This window comes from Panthera tigris, chromosome B4 (assembly GCF_018350195.1).
Source record: "Panthera tigris isolate Pti1 chromosome B4, P.tigris_Pti1_mat1.1, whole genome shotgun sequence".
NCBI lineage: Eukaryota > Metazoa > Chordata > Mammalia > Carnivora > Felidae > Panthera > Panthera tigris.
Genome location: NC_056666.1, coordinates 81,306,899 through 81,327,621, shown reverse-complemented (window position 1 = coordinate 81,327,621; position 20,723 = coordinate 81,306,899). Strand labels below are relative to the sequence as shown.

At 38.2% G+C, this 20,723-nt stretch overlaps 1 protein-coding gene and 1 pseudogene across 1 annotated transcript; both read right to left on the bottom strand.

The window, feature by feature from the left end:
- Positions 1–1,199: 1,199 nt before the first annotated feature.
- Positions 1,200–2,129, bottom strand: LOC102969747 (olfactory receptor 6C4). The gene has a single exon (XM_015537241.2). The coding sequence runs from the start codon at positions 2,124–2,126 to the stop codon at positions 1,200–1,202; it is 927 nt and encodes a 308-aa protein (XP_015392727.2). The 5' UTR covers positions 2,127–2,129.
- A 16,897-nt stretch (positions 2,130–19,026) lies between these two features.
- Positions 19,027–19,938, bottom strand: LOC102969459 (annotated as a pseudogene).
- Positions 19,939–20,723: the final 785 nt, after the last annotated feature.

The following is a 20,723-nucleotide window of genomic DNA, read 5'->3' as shown; positions in this document are numbered from 1 at the left end:
TCTTCAATATTTTTATGGTTCTGGAAATTTTCTCTCATAACAAGTCCAATGCAGCTTGTTTCTTAAATTCCCAAGAAGCATCATTCCACCAAATAATATTACCACATATAAAGCATGTGAACACATCAGATGATGTTTCACTGGTGCTTCAAACAGTAACCAGCATTCTACAATGCATTAGGATATTACTAAAATATTTACAAGTACTCAGATTTCCAAAAATGTTCTTAGTTCCTTTGAAGTTTAGGCCCATCACCAATTCATATTCAAGTTGTTGTCACCTTAAATCCATGTATAGAGTCCTTGGTAGGGTAGTCTCTATTCCCATTTGGTTGCTAACACTCATAATTTGGAACATTCTAGATATAAAACCATATTAATACTTTGTATTCATTTGCAGTTTATGAAAAAGGCATCCCTGGATTATGTTATAAACAAAAGCAAAAACTTGGGGGAAAGTTAAAAGAATGGAGTCATATCACAGAAGGTGTCCTTTCTGATATCTAATAAAAGTAAACAAAATGTGAAAATATAATAGCAAAAAAAAAAAATCACCAAAACTACCAAAGAGAGAGAATGGGAAATCTCAGTCATTAACTTTAAAAGATGTCAGTGAAGAAAAGCAATAGATCCTGTGTAGAAGTGGAAGACTTTTAACCTTGGCTCTAGAATACTCTTGGAACCATAACTTCTAGAAAATGGATGGGTAAGTTGATAAAAATCTTGAGGGTTTTCACTTCATTTGGAGAAAATGGACCAAATGTATATCCTTTTTGTTTTCCTTTATGGAAGGATAAAAGTTGTAATGGCTACAGCGAAAGGTGAATGAAAAGGGGAGGAGAATAAAAATTATTGATACTTTGATGGAAGCATAGTTTCTAGGGCCTCATGATGAAGAAAAATGGCAATCCTAGATTTTGGCCTCTCTTCCTCTAAATTCTTATTTTTCCACTCTTCTAAATAAGCAATATGTTTTGCCTCTTGAATTTCAAGTGATTTCTGGAAAATAGTTAATTCTCTCTAACTGTTCTTTTTGTGGATTCTCATTTATCTTTCTCTAATAGCCCTTACCACGTAATTTTATTTTATTTTTTGTAAGCTTATTACGTAAGTATACAGTTTATATACCTTTCTATCATACTAGGCTGCAGATACCTTGAAATTAGGATATATGCCTTTGATTGAAATGTATTCTGTTTTTAAAGCTTCACAATCTTTTTGACGGTGTCCTTGAATGCTTGCTTCACTTGCTGATTTCTTAGAGTGTAAATGAAGGGGTTTAATAAGGGAGTAATTGAGGTAATGAGCACAGCTATTCCTTTGTTGAAAGCGCCTTCTTCTTTTGCTGATGGATTAATGTACATAAACATGCAGCTGCCATAAGAGAGGGAGATGACGATCATGTGGGAAGAACAAGTGGAAAAAGCCTTTGTCCTCTGCTGGGCAGAAGGGATCCTCAAAATGGTCCTGATAATGTATGTATAAGAACATGTCACCAGCACCAGAGTAACCACCAGAGTCACAACTGCCAAGAAGATGACCATCAATTCTAGGAGGCTTGTGTCTGAGCAGGCAAGCTCCAGAAGGGGCCCATAGTCACAGTAATAGTGATTCAGAACATTGGAGGCACAGAAATCCACCTGGCTCATCAGGATGATTGGGGGTAAGATAGCTAGGAATCCTCCTAGCCAGGAGCAGAACACAAGTTGTATGCAGACTCTGTTGCTCATGATGGTCAGGTAATGCAGGGGTTTGCAGATGGCAACATAGCGGTCGTAGGACATAGAAGCCAAGAGGTAAAACTCTGTTGCCCCAAGGAATATAGCAAAAAAATATTGAATCAAGCATCCAGCAAAACTGATGACTTTATTTCCTGTTGTCACACTGGTCAGAAATCTGGGAATAAAAATGGATGTGAAGGAAATTTCTAAGAAGGAGAAATTCCGGAGGAAGAAATACATGGGGGTCTGGAGGTGAGGGTGTACCCGAGTGAGAATGATGATAGTCAGATTTCCTAGGACACTTAACATGTAGGTGAGGAGCAGAAAGATGAATATCACAATTTGGACCTCAGGTTGATTTGTGAAGCCCAACAGAATGAACTCAGTAAACGTCCTATTTTTCATTGTTGACACTTTGGAGATCTGAAGGAAAAAGGTGACTGATGAAAAATGAGCTTTCTCAGGGTAGGAGAGACAAAGCTGATAGTAATGAATCATGTCATATATTACTCTCTATTCAGTTGTCCCAAACCAGTATCACATTGCAGTGGCCTTGGCTCCATGGAAGCCCAATATCTTCGATGTGAATGACCTTAATCCTAAAGTCTTTTTAATTCCCCAGTTGATATGTTTTTGGACACTTAACAGAATCTGTTACAGAATAATTACTCATTTTTCCCCCAGGAGAATATATTTTGAACCTATCCTTTAATCCCCAAGTGTTTACAAAATCTCCATATTTAAGTCACTTTCCTCTGACTCCATTAGTTTTTCATACTTCTGTACTCTTGGTGGAAGTTTTTCTATCAGATTCTGTTTTTTTGTGATTCCTTTTCTCCTCCTTGTGCTCTTTCCCCTTCTCTGTACCGTTTGACACTTCTCTGGCTATCTTCCATAGATCCTCATCTCCATAATTGTCCAAATCTCTGACTTCCTTGATTCAGCAACCAATAGGAAATTCCCCACATGGATATGGTTGAAGGTTTTGATGTATAAGTGATTTATTCTGCACCCCTATTTCTTTTGAAGCATAAATTTGTAATAGACCTTTAAGACTTATGATCTTTGGTTCAGTATATCTCATATTGTGAGCATATTTTGGTACATGAACAAGGCTATGGTGTCAATAAATCATATTTATTAGCATTTCTTATATGTTTCTCTGCCATGTATATTTGGAATATATCTCTGAGAATAGAGATCTTGAGATACCCACAGGAAGCATCTCAGTGTGGATTTTGCTCAAAGTCTTAAAGATTTCTTAGTGGCAAACTAAGGATGACAGTTTCTCTCTTCTTGGTATAGAGACAAGGAAGAGGGACTTTTTTGTTTCTGACAATGAGTCCTTTGTAGATAAATTGGTAACCCCCAAGGAAGGAAACTTTGGCAGTGGTATCCTGCATACATTTTTAGATTTTTCTGAGTCAGAAGCAAAGACAATGTAAAAGGCCCTTCTAATTCACATGCATATGGGTAAGAAAAAAATCATATCCTCACAATCATTCTTATCAATCTCCCCATACTTCCTTATGCTGTTGGAGGCACTAGGCATTATTAAACATTGACCTGGATTCCCCTACAGCCCTCCCTTCCCTGTTTGTACTAACCTCTGGTCTGTGGCAAGTACTGCATTTTCATCCAGATTTTCGTGACTGATTGACCTCATGATCCACATTTATAGAATAATAACATCAGTGACTTTAAAAACATACAGTGCTCATACCCTTGACAATCTGAATGACTGTAGTGGGACGTTTATTTTGTTGATCCTAAGAGGTAAGTCAAGGGTGAAATGTGCCCTGTGAGTCTTGAGTAGTATAAATTTTGACATGCTGTCTATTGGCTTCCTGTCAACATTCTCCCCTTCACTCTCTCTTTTTGTTGCAGGAGTCACTGGCCATATGTGGCTATTTCTTTATTTTAAGAAATTGAATAATAATTGACCTACAATATTCATTATTTTCAGGTGTGCAACATAGTGATTTGATAATTTTTTAATGTATTATGAAATGATCACCAAAATAGCCTAGTTACTGTCTGCCACCATGAAAGTTCTTAAAAACATTATTATCATCTATGCTGTACATTACATCCCTGTGATTTATTATTGGAAGTTAGTCCCACTTAATACCCTTTACCTTTCTTACCTTCCTCCCCCTATTCTCTCCCCACTCTGGTAATCTACAGTTTCTTTTGTAGATTATAAGTCTGTTTCTGTTTGTTGTTGTTGTTGGTTTTGTTTCTTAGATTCCACATGTAAGCATTCCACTTTTCTCTTAATGAAAGTACCCAAGTCTTTGGGGCTTAACTTAGGAAGCATATTACCTTCCATTCTATTAATGCAAACCAGAATCAAATGATACTTCCTGAGAAATACAGTCCTTCACATGTATAATAAAAGAAAAACAAATAAATGAATAACCCCCTACTACAGCAATGATAGAATTAGAAAAGTGGACTTTGATAGATGGAAAATTCCTTAATATTTCTTTTCTAAGAGAGATGATTTTGAAGTTCTTAGAAGGCAGGATATGGGCTTCTTTGCAGTTTCTGTGTTAGGCAGAATGCTGCAGGTTTTATCTGCTCTTTTCAGAACAGGCACATGGGGATCAATTCCCTGAAGAAGTTAAACATGCCCTATGGACTTAAGTTCAAAAGCTGCAAATGAACCGCAATTGTTGACAGTTTTAAGAACAAGTTGTAAACATATGGCTGAGGAGAGAAGGTCCAGAGAGACCACGATAAGGGTTCCATGAGAGAATCTGCCACAGACATGAGGTTTGTGAAGCTGAGAGCCATGGAGTGAGACCCCTGAGGATTGGTGTGCCTGGCCTACTCATCACTTCTATTATTTCTCCCTTTAATAACCCAATTTGGCCAGTGGTCAAATGTGATATAAATGAATTCACTTCGCAGTGAATTACCATAACCTTAATGCCATCATAGTTTTCATTAAGATCTGCATTACTAATTTTACTAAAATTAATAGGAATCAGCAACTGGAAAATATTTTGTTGTTATAGATTTGGCTCATATGTTGTATTCTATGAATAGCTCTTTACTTTTAAAGGAATGATACATTTTCACTCACCTCCCCATGAGACATTTGCCAATGTTCATTCCTTTACACATCTTAACTACGTCCAACTTATTCCAAGAACACAGGTATGGTGTTAGGTTGATAACATAATGTCTTTCTGCAAGGAAATTCAAGCTCCAGTCAGGGTTGGGCCATTGCATCCTATAAAATTCAAGTCCTGCTTACTTAAGTAAAATTTCTGGACATTACTTGTCAGCTCAGGGATGATCCATACCTGATGCAGTAAGGAACCGACTTCTCACTGACATCGGCACTTACTACTTTAAGGTAGACTCAACAGGGGCGCCTGGGTGGCTCAGTCTGTTAAGCGGCCGACTTCCGCTCAGGTCATGATCTCGCGGTCCGTGAGTTCCAGCCCCGCGTTGGGCTCTGTGCTGACCGCTCAGAGCCTGGAGCCTGTTTCAGATTCTGTGTCTCCCTCTCGCTGACCCTCCCCTGTTCATGCTCTGTCTCTCTCTGTCTCAAAAATAAATAAAACGTTAAAAAAAATTAAAAAAAAAATAAAGTAGACTCAACATTTACTGTGTTTATTTGGGTTTCAGAAACAACATCTTTTACATTTACATTTTTTATTTAGATTCATTATACTGTTACTCACAAATTGGCTTACTTTGTTTTTTTGAAAAAAATATTTTTTTAATTTATTTATTTTTGAGAGAGAGACAGAGTGCAAGTGTGTGTGTGTGTGGGGGGGGGGGCAGAGAGGTGGGGGGGGGACACAGAATTTGAAACAGGCTTCAGGCTCCAAGCTGTCAGCACAGAGCCTGGCGTGAGGCTTGAACTCATGAACTGTATGACCATGACCTGAGCTGAAGTTGGCCACTTAACCAACTGAGCCATCCAGATGCCCCTAAATTGGCTTACTTTGAATGGGCTATCCAATGACAAAAGGCTCTAGAATCTGTCTAAATTGCAATAAATCAGGGGCATCTGGGTGGTTCAGTCGGTTAAGTGTCTGTCTTCAGCTCAGATCATGATCTCATGGTTCATGGGTTCGAGCCCCACATCAGGCTCTATGGTAACAGCTCAGTGCCTGGAGCCTGCTTCAGATTCTGTGTCTCCCTCTCTCTCTGTCCCTCTCCTGCTTGTGCTCTATCTCAAAAATCAATAAACATTAAAAAAATTAAATTGCAATACATTAGGCACTCTCATTTGTGTCCCCCGCAAAAGCTCCTTCATTGTAGAGGCTTCAACAACCTCCTCACATTCCTTCTGGGGTTTTTGGATCAGCTATGGTGGTCATAAGTTGTTCATGGACTTTTGGCAAGAGACTATTTTCCTTGGCCGAATCCTACACACCATTGGGATGGCAACTGTTGGCTGCATTGTGTGCTCTTCTTGAGATAAATGCTTTCACATGTCCTGAGCTTGTGACTCTCTGGACCCAGTTGCCCATTGTGCCTGTGGTCATTGAGTCAGCACTCCACAAACTTGGCATAGATGCTTCATTATTAAAAGGAAAATGCTACTTATGGAGCCAACTTGGGCCCTCTGGCATATCCCACCTGTAAGAGGAAGTGGTTTCCACATTATCAGTCCTTTGCTAGATGCAACAGTGCCTGAAGAGGTCACCCTTTTCTCCTATCCGTTGGCTACCTAACAACCCCATTGGGATTAATTTAGTGAGTAGGAAAGGGAGTTTGTATTCTTTATAGATGTTAGCACCACCATCATGCATGGTAGAACCTACTGAAGAGCTACTGCATTCCATTCCCTAACTGGGACATCCCTAATCAAGCAAGGATGGAACCTGTGGGTCAGCACAGTTATGTTAGCATTAGACAATGTTCTGGCCAACACTTGGCCCCTTCCTCACATTTTTATAGACTTTAGTGCCATTGCCAATGATATGGTCATCTGGTTTGACTAATGGCAGCAATAATAATTCCTTATCTGAGGTGTTCCCCCCCTATCTTTCAAGTAAAGAACTTTAGGGATTTTTTGCCTCATAGATCATCAAAATGCAAATCAAGGCCACACATATTCTCCACATACTAAAATTTAGTTTTCAGGGACTCATTATAATACACAGGTAGATAAATTGGTTTTGATTTCTGAGACACATATTGGCACAGCCTCAGATCTGATGCCACTAACTCTGGACTGGTAGGCTTATGAAATATCAGGCCATGGAGAAGCTAATGCCTTGAAGTCCTGAGAAGAATGAAAGGGACTTCCCCTCTCCTCTGCCATGGGTAACGTAGTGACTAATGTACCTTATATGGGAAAATGTGCCACTGTCTATATAATTGATGAGCCTTAATTCCCTGGGGACTATCCGTTAACCAATGGCAAATAGATTTTATGGGGTCGCTGACCCTCTGCAGAAGATACTTACTATTCTCTGACCGTGGTGGTACATTTATAAGGGAATATTACTCGTCTATCCTTATAGACATGTTACCATTGAAGCCACAACACAAGGTACCAACAAGACACTTCTTATTCTCTTCAGACTTCCAGGCATTATTGATAGTAACCAAGGCACACACTTCAGTTCTCAGAATTCACTGTGTTGGGCTCTTGAAAAAGCATTCAGTAAAACTACCCACCCCCTTCACTCTACCCCCGTGCCAGCCTCAGGCTAAAGGCTTTAAGTGCAAGGAAGCTTACTTAAAGAAACCTTGCTAAAATTACATGATTAATACATGGTTTTCCAAATGACTGTCACTGCCATCAGCAACTGTATTTATGCTCAACTTCTGGCAGTTAAGACCCCTTACTTTGTTCTGATCATTGGGCTTACTGGCACCTTATAAATAGAAACCTTCCTGTACAAGACGTTTCTGTCAAAATAGTCACTCCTGTTAGGTCTTTGGTTTCATTGTTATATACCCCAGTCATATCCCATTCTCAGGCCTTCCTCCTAACATCACCTGTACTCTGTGTACCTTTTATGCCAATGTTTTATTTTGGGCAACAGAACTTCCCTCAGTCTCAACACCAACATGCTCTTTTCCTGCTAATTGTGCTTACTTTGCTCACAATCCTGGGAGTCACAGGCATTGCCTTAGGCACACATAACACCACCACACAAACTTATGTTATTAATGCCCACCAGGAAGTATCAAAGATGCTTTATAAACACATGCAACAGCATTGTACCACAATGTATGAATTTATTGTAAAACTTATTTATCCATTTTTGGAGCACCTGGGTGACTCAGTCGGTTAAACATCTGACTCTTGATTTGGGCTCAGGTCATGATCTCACGTTTCATGAGATCAAGGCCTGCAGCAGGCTCTGTGCTGACAGCGCCAACCCTGCTTGGGTTTCTATCTCTGTTCCTCCCTCACTTGTGCTGTTCGTGTCTCAAAAATAAATGAATAAACATAAAAAAACCCACCTTATTTATCCATTTTACTGCTGATAGAAATTTAGGTTGTTTCTGTTTCAGGGAAATTTTGAACAAGTTGCAATGAGCATTTTTGTACATGCATGCTACAGCGTTTTTAGAGAGGTTTGTTCAGGAAACATATCCAGGTTATTTGGTAGTGCATTTAAAATATTCAAATGTATTACTAATTTCTGGTTATACTTTTGATATTGATTTCTGGCTTAATTACACTGTGGGCAGAGAACAAATCCATATTTCCAATCTTTTGAAATTTATTGAGATTTGTGTTTTGATCCTTTCATTATAAAAATGTACTGTTTGTTCTTTTGTTGTTGTTTGTTCTTGAAAAGAAAGTGGATTCTGGATTTGTTGGGTACAATATACTTTCCATATTTTTATTAAGTCAAGATTTTAATCTTGTGCCTTAAATCTGTATATTCTTTGTCATGTCCTACTATTGATTTTATGGCTTAAAAAATTCCCCCATAATTATAGATTTAACCATTTTTTCATTACATGTCTACCAATTTTTATTCTGTTAGTTTTGAGGGCTAGTTGTTAGGGGCACAAAAAATTATCAAAGTCTATAGTTAGTTATTATCTTTACCCTCCTCCCAGTCAGCAAAAGGAATGTAGGGCTTTATCTCCATTTCATATATCTTAATTAGTGTGACATTTTTGTTTTATATTTTTATGTTCTATATATTGTTAAAACCCCATAGTATATGACTGTTACTGATTTTGCAGATGTTCACTTAGATTTACCTATATATTTACCAGTTTAATTGTTATCCATTCTTTCTTTCATGTTATTTCTTCCATTTTCACCCTAATATAGAGAGATACCTCAGAGAAATCTGGTGTACCCTTTACTAGTTTCCCAAGATAGTAACATCTTGCAAAACTATAGTATAGACAGGATATTGCCATTATAGTCCATTGACCTTTTATAATTTATTATAGTCTGGTTCTTCTCGTGGCTAATTTTTTAGTTTTTTACATGTGAAAATCTCTTTAATCTTTTGTTTTTAAAATAAATCTTCTTTTTAAATTTAGCATGCAGAAGAAAAGTACACAAAAAAGAAGTGCCACGATGGAGTAAATATCACATCTAAATAACTAGCACCCAGAAATTCAATTGTGATGTGTCTTAGTGTGCATTGCTTTAGCTTTCTTCTGTTTTAAATCTGCTTGACTACTTGAATCTGCAGGTTTATGTGTTTTTCCAAATTTGGGAAGTGTTCAATAATTATTTCTTAGAATCGTTTCTCAGCTCTCTTATTTCCTTCTGGGATTCCAATTTAGCAATGTTAGCTCTTTTCCAATTGTCCCATGGATGCCTGAAGCTTTTTTTATTTTTAAAAATTGTATTTACTCTCTGTTGTTCCAATTGGGTAAATGCTACTGATCTGTCTTCAAGTTCACTGATCTGTCTTCAGTCATCTATATTAATGAGGTCATCCAGTGAATGTTCAAAATTTGTTATTGTATTTCTAAGTTCTGTATTTCCATTTAGTTCATTTTATAACTTTAATTTCTTTGTGAGATATCTATGTTTTCATTTTTTAAAAGAGAATCCACAGCTGCATTGAAGCATTTTTATGATGGCTGCCTTAAAATTCATGTTAGATAATCCCCAGATTTGATTCATCCCAGTGTTGGCATCTGTTGATTATCTTTCTTCATTCAAGTTGTGGTATTTTTGGTTCTTTGTGTTATGAGCAATTTTGGATTGTACTTTTGATATTTTTGATACTTAATTACAATATTCAGAATCCTATGTAATATATATTTTTCAGCAGCCAGTCTCTGTTGAGGTGAAGCACAAGACCAGGTGAGTGTGTATGTTTGGTCTCTGGCTCAGCCCTGCCAACACCATCCTGAAAAAAGTGGAACTTTCTACCCATGTTGCCTCATGCAGATGGGTGGGGTGGAAGTTCAGCTTCCTTCTCAGCCTTGGTGACACCTTCACACTGAGAGTAGGGCATTGATTCATACTGTCTTTTTGTCAGTGGGAGTATATACTTAAACCAGGCCCTGCTACCATCAGGGAGAGGCAAGCACAGATCTGACTCACACTACTGTTGCTGCAGGGTCGGGCTTCCCAGTTTCATGCTCATCTTTGCTGGCCAGGGGAAGTCTGGCCAGAGGGGCCAACTAGTCCATCTCATACCACTTCATCCCACATCATTGATGGTAGGTAGAGGTGGAGGGTCAGCTCCCCACTGGGCCTTGCTCACACAGAGAAAGGGGCAGTGGAGTATCCTCTACCTCTACCTCACACAACATCATTCTGTCTTGTTAATGCCAGATGGGAGTGGAGGCTCAGCTCCACACTGGCCCCGCTTACACTGTAGGGGACAGGAGTGTTGAATAGACCAGGTTTGCACTGAGTCATTCGGTCTTATTGCCCTTAGGTGGGTGTGGAGTTTCAGTTCCCAATTAGACCTCAGTGACTGCAAGGATGGAAGAAAGTAGAGTGTAGCCTCAAATAACACCACCTCCAGGTGGGAGTGGAGGCTGGCTCACCACCTACCTGATGATACTACTCTGCAGAAGGATTGGAAGCATTGCCTATTTCCATGGGATGAGAATGAAAGATTAGCTTCCCACTCAGCCCACTGACAGCATCCTGCCTGGGAAATCAGAGTGAGCTGCTTTCATTGTGTAGGGGATGGACCACCTGCTCCTCTCTTGGCTCTGATGACAGTAGGTGATGGAGGAATTAGAGAGCCACCTGCGACAGTCAGCTATCTTCTCAGGCCTGGCATCATTGCTAGGTAGAGGAAATCACTGCAATACCACTTATGCAGGGTGGGAACGTGGAGTTGAAGATCAGCTCCCTGTCTGGTTCCTCTGAAGCTGCAGAGGTTGAAGTGTGTTTTTGTTTGGCTGGAGTAGGGCAGCTATTCTCCAAGGGTTCTCCATTGTTAGGCCACCTTTTTCCTGGTCCTTTGGTTAGGAGAAACAGCCTTTTTGAGGAATTTTTATATTTTTATGCTTGTTGGTGGTTCTGGATTGAAAGCTTCTGAATTTCCCTGTGTGGGATATACAAGAGGTGATAGAATACCCAGAGGTCTCACTGTCGTGGTGTTTCTCAATTCTTGAGGTCCCTAGGTAGTCTTCCTTCTTCTTTCACGTTTCACAGTCTTCTTATGCTTGCTTGTTGTGCTCTCTGAAGGTTTTTTTAGTTGTAAGATCTGTGAAGAATGCTTCTACTCCATCTTTGCTGGAACTAGAAGTAATCTTTAGTTTTTTTCTTAATGTGTATTTATTTTTGAGAGAGAGAGAGAGAGAGCCAGCAGGGGAGGGGCAGAGAGAGAGGGAGACACCGAATCGAAGCAGGCTCCAAGCTCTGAGCTGTCAGCACAGAGCTCGATGTGGGGCTCAAACTCATGAGCAGAGAGATCATGACCTGAGCCAAAGTCAGTCATTTAACCAACTGAGCCACCCAGGCACCCCAATCTTTAGGTTTTAAGGATACTTCATGCACTATAGATTCTAAGGTGACAATTTATTTATTTCTTTATTTTTGTGTATGTATGTATGCATGTATGTATTTATTTATTTACCTATGTTGAGGTATAATTGACATACAAAAATGCTATATGTATGTAATCATCTTGATGAGTCTGAAGTATACACTCGTGAAAATGTCATGATAAACAATGCCATGAACTTTACTATCATCTCTAAAAGTACCCTTTTTCCCTGTTTTTTTCCTTCCTGTGTGCTGAGAATATTTAACATAAGATCTACTGTCTTAACAAATTTTTCAGTATTATTAACTAGAGGTATTGTACTCTATAGTAGATCTCTAGGACTTATTTATCTTCCATACCTGAAACCATGTACCCTTTGATGAATACTCCCCCAATTCTCCCTCTCCTAGCCCCTGCCAACTAGCATTCTACTCTCTGTGTCTATGAATTCAGTGTCTTCAGATTCCACATAAAAGTGAGATCAAACAGTATTTGTCTTTCTCTGTGTGACTTATATATTTATATAAATACACTTATCAATACCAAAATCAATCATCATTTATTACAGCATTACTTCATTGTAACTGCATAAGCACATTATTTTCAGGAGGAATTAGCATTTTCCAGCTTAAAGAACTATTCTCTTTCATATCCAATTTAGAAAGGTAAATATTAACATCCACAAAAACTCTTGTTGGAAGCTTGTCAAGGCACAATGCTAGAAAATTCCTAAATTTTATAATCATACCAAACATATCTGTCCTAGAAAAATTTGCTGAACACATTTCTTGGCTCTACGGTGCATAAATATGGTCTCTGATACTCAGCTCAAGTTGAAGATCTTTCCATAAGTTGCTGTACCAAATGTTGAAGTGGTTTAATTTCCATCTGAACTTTTTTTTTCTGCCAGAAATACATCGTTTATTAATGCTTATAATCTGGGCCTTCAGGCTTTTTTCTTTCATTTTATTCCTTGGCTTTTAAAATAAACTTTATCTGTCCAGTAAATTTAATTATGACATATAGAAGAAAAATGCTGAAAATGTAGTTAATTATTGCAAAGTGGACTTGTCTGTGTAATCACCACCTAGATAAAGAAACAGAACTTACTAACATCCTGAAAGTTTCCCCTTTACCTAAACAAAACACTCTCCCTCTTTTCCCCAAAGTTAACCCATATCCTGACTTCTAACACCATTGATTAATCTTGCCCGTTTTAAGCATTTTACAAATGGATATCTTATGATATGCATTCTTTCAGGTTTGGTTTCTTTCACTCAGCATTGTATTTGTGAGATTTATACATGTTTTTGCATGTGGCAGTAAGGTGTTTATTTTCATTGCTATAGAGTACTCCATTGTATGGATATACTTCATCCATATGTGTATTAACCATTTGGATATCCTCTTTTGTGAAGAGCTGTTCAAATGTGTTGCCTGTTGTGTTAAAGTCATCTGTCTTCTTACTGATTTGTAAGCATTTAAAATATATTGTCTATGCGACCTTTGTAAGTTGTATATTTTGCCTATATTTTCTCACTCTCTGCATTGCTTTTTTACTCTCTAGTGTTTCTTGACAAATGAACTTCATCAGGTTATAAACTGATGTAATGGTAAAGTAGTCCAGCTTACTAGACTTTTCTTTTATAATTAGTGCTCTTTGTTTTCAACTTAAAAAATATTCTTTATCCCAAGATCATGGAGATATTCTTCTAGTTCTCACCTAGAAGCTTTCCTATTTTTTTTCACATTTTTTACATTCAAGGTCATTTATTAAGGAGACTGCATGGTAGAGTTGTAATTAGTTAATTACCATACTCTGTTTTCCAGAGATATAGTCATCCATATCAAAGCAGCAGGTGAGTATGTACTTGACAAGAAGCATATCTTAGAAGGAAATAAATCTGTGTATACAACTTCAGAAATTATTTCTTTTCTAAAAACAGCTTTATTGAAGTATAATTGGTATATAAATGCACATATTTAATGTATACAATTTGATGTGTTTGGACTTAGGCATATCCCCATGAAACTAATACCACAACCAAGGTAAAAAACATATACATCATTTCCAAAAGTTTCCTTACATCCCTTTGGTTTTTTTTTTTTTTTTTTTTTTTTTTAAATTTTTTTTCAACGTTTTTTATTTATTTTTGGGACAGAGAGAGACAGAGCATGAACGGGGGAGGGGCAGAGAGAGAGGGAGACACAGAATCGGAAACAGGCTCCAGGCTCTGAGCCATCAGCCCAGAGCCCGACGCGGGGCTCGAACTCACGGACCGCGAGATCGTGACCTGGCTGAAGTCGGACGCTTAACCGACTGCGCCACCCAGGCGCCCCTCATCCCTTTGGTTTTTTGAAAAATGTGTTAAGTGCTCACTTAACAGGAGATCTACCCACTTAACAAATTTTTAAGTGCATAATACAGTATTGTTAAGTATAGGCATTACATTGTATAGTAGATCTCTAGAGCTTATTCATTTTCATAAATTAAAATTCATACCCATTGAAGAACAACTCCCATTTCTCCACCCCCTAAATTCTGATATGCACCTTCAGTTCTCTACTTCTATGAGTTTGATTATTTGAGATACCTCACATAAGTGAGATTACACAGTATTTGTCCTTCTGTGACTGGCTTATTTCACTTAGGTAATATCCTCCAAGTTCATCCACGTTGTTCCATTTGGCAGGATTTCCTTATTTTTAAAGGCTAACTAGTATATTATTGTATGTGTATAACACATTTTCTTTAACCATTCATCATTAATGGACATTCAGGTTTTTTCGTATCTTGCCTATGGTGAATAAGGCTGTAATGAACATGGAAGAGCAGAGATCTTGTTTCTAATGCTTTGGATAAAGAGCCAGAAGTGGGATTTCTAAGTTATATGGTAATTCTATTTTTAATGTTTTGAGGAACCTCAAAAAATACTATTCTTTATAGTGGCTGCACCAATTTACCTTCCCACCAACAGTGTACAGGAGTTCCAATTTCTCCACATTCTTACCAACACTTTTGTTCTTTTTCATAATAGTCATCCTACCAAGTGTGAGCTGATATCTCATTGTGATTTTGATTTGCATTTCCTTGATTATTGGTGATGTTGTAATACCTTTTCTTGATTATTTCTGTTATTTTCCTTGATTATTGGCAATGTTGTAACACCTTATCTTATACCTGTTGGCTATTGGTATGTCTTCTTTAGAGGTATGTATGTTTAGTCCCTTTGCCCACTTTTGAAAAGATTTATTATTATTATTATTATTATTATTAATTAAACTCTATGTCCAGTATGGGGCTTGAACTCATGACCCTGAGATCAGGAGTCACATGTTCCATCTGTGAATGTGTTTTTTGGAAGAGATTAACAATTAAATTGGTAGACTTTGAGTAAAGCAAATTACCTTTCATAATGTGGGTGAATTTCATCCAGCCAGTTGAAGGCCTTCATAGAACAAAGACTGACCTCCCTGAGCAAGAAGGAATTCTACTAGCAGACTGCCTTTGGACTTGAATTGCAAGTCTACCCTTAGTCTCTGGCTTGCTGGCCAACCTTCAGATTTTGGACTTACCATACCTCCACAATTGCATGAGCCAATTACTTAAAATAAATGTCTATTTATACACATCCTATTGTTTCTGTTTCTCTGGAGAACCTAATACACATGATATGGAAAACAGTCCCTGGTATGACACCCAATAATTTCCACCTCCTGGTGTCCATGCCTTTGTGTAATTCCCTCCCTTTGAGTACAGATAAAATCATTTACTTGATTCTAACCAATAGAATGTGAAAAATATAGTGGGACTGTAACTTCTCTGATTTGGTTGTGTTATATGACAATGGTAATGTGATGCCACTCCCATGATTATGTTACATCATATAAGACTCCATCTTAGCAGGCTGAAGCAAAATTCTTTTCCTGCTGGCCTTTAAGAAGCAAGTTGTTGTGACGTGAACTGCTTATGGAGTGGGTCACATGGCAGGGAACTGCAGGTAGTCTCCAGGGGCTGAGAGCCTCAGTCAGTAGCAGCAAGGAACTGAATTCTGCTGATAACCATAGGTACTTGGAAGAGAACTGTAATCTCCAGGAAAGAGGGCAGCCTGGCTGATGCCTTGATTATAGCCTTATGAGACTTTGAACAGAAGACCTAGCTAAGCTGTGTTCAGACTTCTGACCCATAGAAACTGTGAGATAATAAATGTGTCCTGTTTTAGGTCACCTGGGTGGCTCAATCAGTTGAGCATCTGACTCTTGATTTTGGCTCAGGTCATGATTTCACCATTTCATGGGTTTGAGCTGTGCATTGGCCTCTGTGATGACAGCCTAGAGCCTGTTTGGGATTCTTCCTCTCTCTCTACCCCTCTCCCACTCATGCTTGATCTCTCACTCCCAAAATAAATAAATAAGTAAACTTAAAAAAAGTGTGCTGTTTTAACTTATAAAAATTGTGGTAATTTGTTATGCAACAAGAGAAAAATTAATATGGATGGCTATTGCTAAGTGCTATTGGCATTTTAGAAGAAGATAATAAAAAGCTGAGCATGATTAATAAGTGTTCAAAAAGCCTGAAGGCCTGTCTAGTAGCTTGCATAGAGGCTCCCATCTCTTATAGTGAGAGTGCAAGGAATATTAAAGATCAAGCCTTCAGTAGCTGGAAAATATGCCATGTAGAGCATATGCTGGGTTCAGTGTGAGAATCATAACAAAGGTTTGTGGGGTTCTGAGAGACAAGGCTAAACCATCTTCACTGGAGAGTTACACATTTTTTGAAAAAAACTCCTGGTGTGCTAATTGACCTTTCTAGGTGCAGAGCATATGACCATGGGATAGCAAGTGGTCGTGCTTCTGGAATTACCAATCAAGAACTGAGTTTGGACAGACCAACCATGTTATAATATTGAGCAGGCCTGACAGCAGTACATCATAAGATGCAAGTGGTACATCTGGGATTGAGCAAAAGTTTCTTGTACACAAAGGGAGCAGGGAGGACTATGTGGTGCCCATGTGATACACTTAACTGTCATTAATTAGAAAAGGCCACATAATCATATGGCAGGAATATGGAAGGATTCCTCTCTTTCCTTTAACTTATTTCATTCCACATGTGTTTTCACCATTTGAAGTACCTAATAAGTGTTATGAACTTTAAATATATACTTTCTTACTTCCATAACAATCTTGAATTATGTGTTCTTTCCTCCACCTTACTACTGACATGGATAAGATCTAGTTTAATTATGTCTTAGAGAGAATCACTAATCACTAATACCACAGAGCTAAGACTTGTGTGTTTGTACTGGGTGGAGAAGAGTCTTGGATAGGATGTGGAAAGATGAATTGTGTGTGGCAAGATAACTTTTGAGATAATGAATTAAGGGTTTTATAACTTTTATTTCTGAAAGCCTGAACCTACTGAGAATATAGTACAAAGATTAAAAAAAGACTAAATAGATTTTGTGGGTACTCCACATAGAAGGCAGCCTATGCATTCCTCCCTGGCGGCTACAACTCAATGGGATTCACTACATGGTACTAGATCCTAGGCCTAAGATTCCTAGGCCCTTTCTTTCCCAAAGATTTCCAGTTACAAGCATGGCATGGAAACAGAAGAGCTAGTGAACATGAAAGGACATGCAGGTGGGGCCAGTGGATATTTTCTTGGTTATTGCCTAGAAGAGCTTCTCCATGGCCTTGGTAAGACCAAGGACCTTTGTATTACCTGGGTTGGGGTTAGGGGGACAATGGCTGAGGCTATCTTCAGCTCAATGGAAGAGGTGCATGGAGTAAAATTTAACTCCATTCAAAATACTGTTGGTAAGTAAAAGTAGACACAATCTTTGACTTTATGGAGTTTAGTGTTTAGTGAAAGAGAGGGCCTAGTGTCTAGAGCAGTAGAGATCAATTAATAAAATAATAACAACAAATATGTCATATGGTTAGGGGGTTATTCATTCTCAAAGTTTGGTGAAAAAGATAAGAAAAATCATTATCTTCAGCTATACCCTTTGTTTTTATCTATCCTTAGCAAACTAAATATGTCCTTTAATTACTCTTTTAGCTTGCTAATCTCATTTAATAATCAAGCTTTGCTTAGCCCACTGCTCAGAATTCCCACAAGTCTTTCTTTCTCATTTTATTTTAAAAAGCATTTTCTGTATCCAGTGATTTCCAGTGGACAGAGTGTGAGTAGGATTGAGGGAATGAAGATTCATTTCCCCCCATGTAATTTTTAGTATAAGAAAAGACTCATTAATTCTTTACCTCTGGCATCAAGACTGCTGATCCATATACCAGTTTCTTCGTCTTCTAAATCAGCTTGGAATATCCCTCTACTCCTAAGTATCCCTGGAATTTCTTGCCTGTTTTCTAGCTACCTTACTCCCTACTTTGTCCCTTCCTGACATTGAAAGGGATGAGGAAAGTTAGAAGATGTGTCTGAATTGGTGGTAGTAAAAGCCTAGTTGCAACTTGGACTTTCTGATTCCTGGTACAGCGTATGTCTTCCTAGAGCATCAGATGAACAGTAGAAAATTATGATGAAAGAAAGGGGTAGTGGGGAAGAGGCACCAACTTGAAAGGCCAAAACTGGGCACTTAAAAATTATTCTTTATTCATTGGTTAATTTTGTAAGCTTTTGTGTTTGAGATTGGATTGTTTTTGAATGTAAAAAAAATCATTACAGTGAATAACTTGGATAACAGAATAGAATGCAAGTTTAAGCTGTCACTTACATTTTATCTGTCCCATTAATCTTTTTAAGCCTGTTAAGATGACATTCCAAAAAGGAAAACAAATGCACACAGACATACACAGAGACACACAGATGATAAGAATATGAAATTCTATTTTGAAAAAAGGCTGGGTTTTTATAAAAAGTTGTACAACTTTTAAGCAAATGGTTTTAGAGGAAAATTTTAGCCTACATTTATATCTCCCTGAAAAGTGAGAGAGACAGAGTAATGAGTATTATCCAATAGAGTGATAGCAGGGTCATTCCTTTAGACCTAGATTCTCATCACTGATGTTCCTAAGAAATTAGGCACTCAGATCAGGACATATCAGTACAAGAGGGGTAGCTGAGCACTCATATGATAGTAATTGATGCTGTCAAATTTCTTAGTCCTATAAGTAAAAGCAGGTGTATTGTTATAAATATTTACTGCAGAATTATTCCCATGTGTTTCTCAGAATAGATTGAACTAAAAAATTAATGTGTGTATCAATAGTGGGCACTAGGTGTAGCAGAATGGGGCTGTATATATATAACTATGAACAATATACAATTAGGGAAAAATAAAACAGAGGTCAAGAATTCTTCTATAATTTGTCATTCTGTCCTCACTAGTCCTTTAGTTATTTGAGATAGATGTAACCTTTCAGATCATGTCTTTGAAAGCTTGTACTACTTGCTTGTTCCTCAGAGTAGAAATGAAGGGATTCATCACTGGGGCAATGGAGGTGGTAAGCACTGACACCACCTTATTAATAGCAACCCCTTCTTTTGCATGAGGTTTGATATAGATAAAGATGCATCTTCCATAAGTAATAGAAACCACAATTATATGGGGAGAACAAGTAGAAAAAGCCTTTTTCCTTTGCTGGGCAGAAGGGAATCTGAGAATGGTCCTGATGATGTATGTGTAGGACAGAATTACACACACCAAGGTGAAAATGAGTGTCAGCACAGCCAGGACCAAGACAAATTGCTCTATAAACTCTGTGTCTGAGCAGGTAATCTTCAGGATGGAAGTAGCATCACAGCCAAAGTGATATATGACATTGGAGTCACAAAACTTGAGCTCAAGCCCATGCCAAATGGTGGGATGACAATGATCAGAGCAATGATGCAGGTTCTAATCAGGAACTTGATGCAGACCCTGTTATTCATGAAGGTTATGTAATGCAGGGGTTTGCAGATGGCAACATAGTGGTCATAGGACATGGTTGTCAGGAGAAAAAACTCAGTTACACCCAAGACAGTAACAAAAAATAATTGAGTGGCACATGCACTGTAGGTAACGTTATTGTCCCCAGATGCCATTGTGTAGAGGAATCTGGGAATGCAAACAGTTGTAAATGACACTTCCAAGATGGAGAAATTCCAGAGGAAAAAAATACATGGGACTTTTAAGGTGGGAATCCACCAAGGTGAGAGTGATGATGGTCAGATCCCCTACAACACTTAACAAGTAAATTAGAAACAAAAAAATAAAAAGCAGAATCTGTAGATTTGGGTCATCTGTTAGTCCCACCAGGATGAATGTTGTTATTGCTGTATAATTTTTCATCACGGATTCCTGACTATGGCTTGGTCTGTGTATGAAAATAAGAGAGAAATTAGATCAGAGAGAGAGACTGTCAGCACAAGTTAGCAGTGGGTTGAGTTGAAAATGTTAGCTGAGCCAGGATTTTATTTTATGTGCCACCTGTTAATGAAGATATGCTTGTCATCTTAGTTCCATGTGAGGCAAACAGGGTTGACTGGTTAAAGTTCTGAAGTTAAATCTTTCAGCCTCTGCTTTCTACTCACTGTAGTAATCCAAATTCTCATCTAAAGTATTTAATGCCTTTCTGCTCTCTTCTCTTTCTAAACTACACAAAAACACTCTTGCAAGTCCATTCTAGAGATAGAACCAGAATGATCTTTTAAAATAATACATGGGGCACCTGGGTGGCTCAGTCTGTTTAAGTGTCCAACTCTTGATTTTGGTTCAGGTCATGATCTCAAGGTTCGTGGGATTGAGTCCTGCTTTGGGCTCTGGGCTGACAGCCAGCATGGAGCCTACCTGGGATTCTCTCTTTCCTCCCTCCCCCAACCCCCTCTCAAAATAAGCAAGTAGACATTAAAGAATTAAAACAATACATGAGGTGTACTTGGCTGGCTCAACCAGTAGAGCATGTGACTCTTGATCTTGGAGTCATGAGTTCAAGCCCCACATTGGGCATAGAGCTTTCTTAAAGAAAAAATGCATGAGATCCCCTTCTGTGTTTAAAGCCACTCAATAGGGTTCTGTTTCCTGTGGGATAAAATTCAAACTCCTTACTTTGGTTTATATGGTCCTTCATGATCTCA

What these genes read in the sequence shown, in the direction of transcription:
- LOC102969747 (XM_015537241.2), bottom strand. Translation starts at nt 2,126, where the DNA reads ATGAAAAATAGGACGTTTACTGAGTTCATTCTGTTGGGCTTCACAAAT.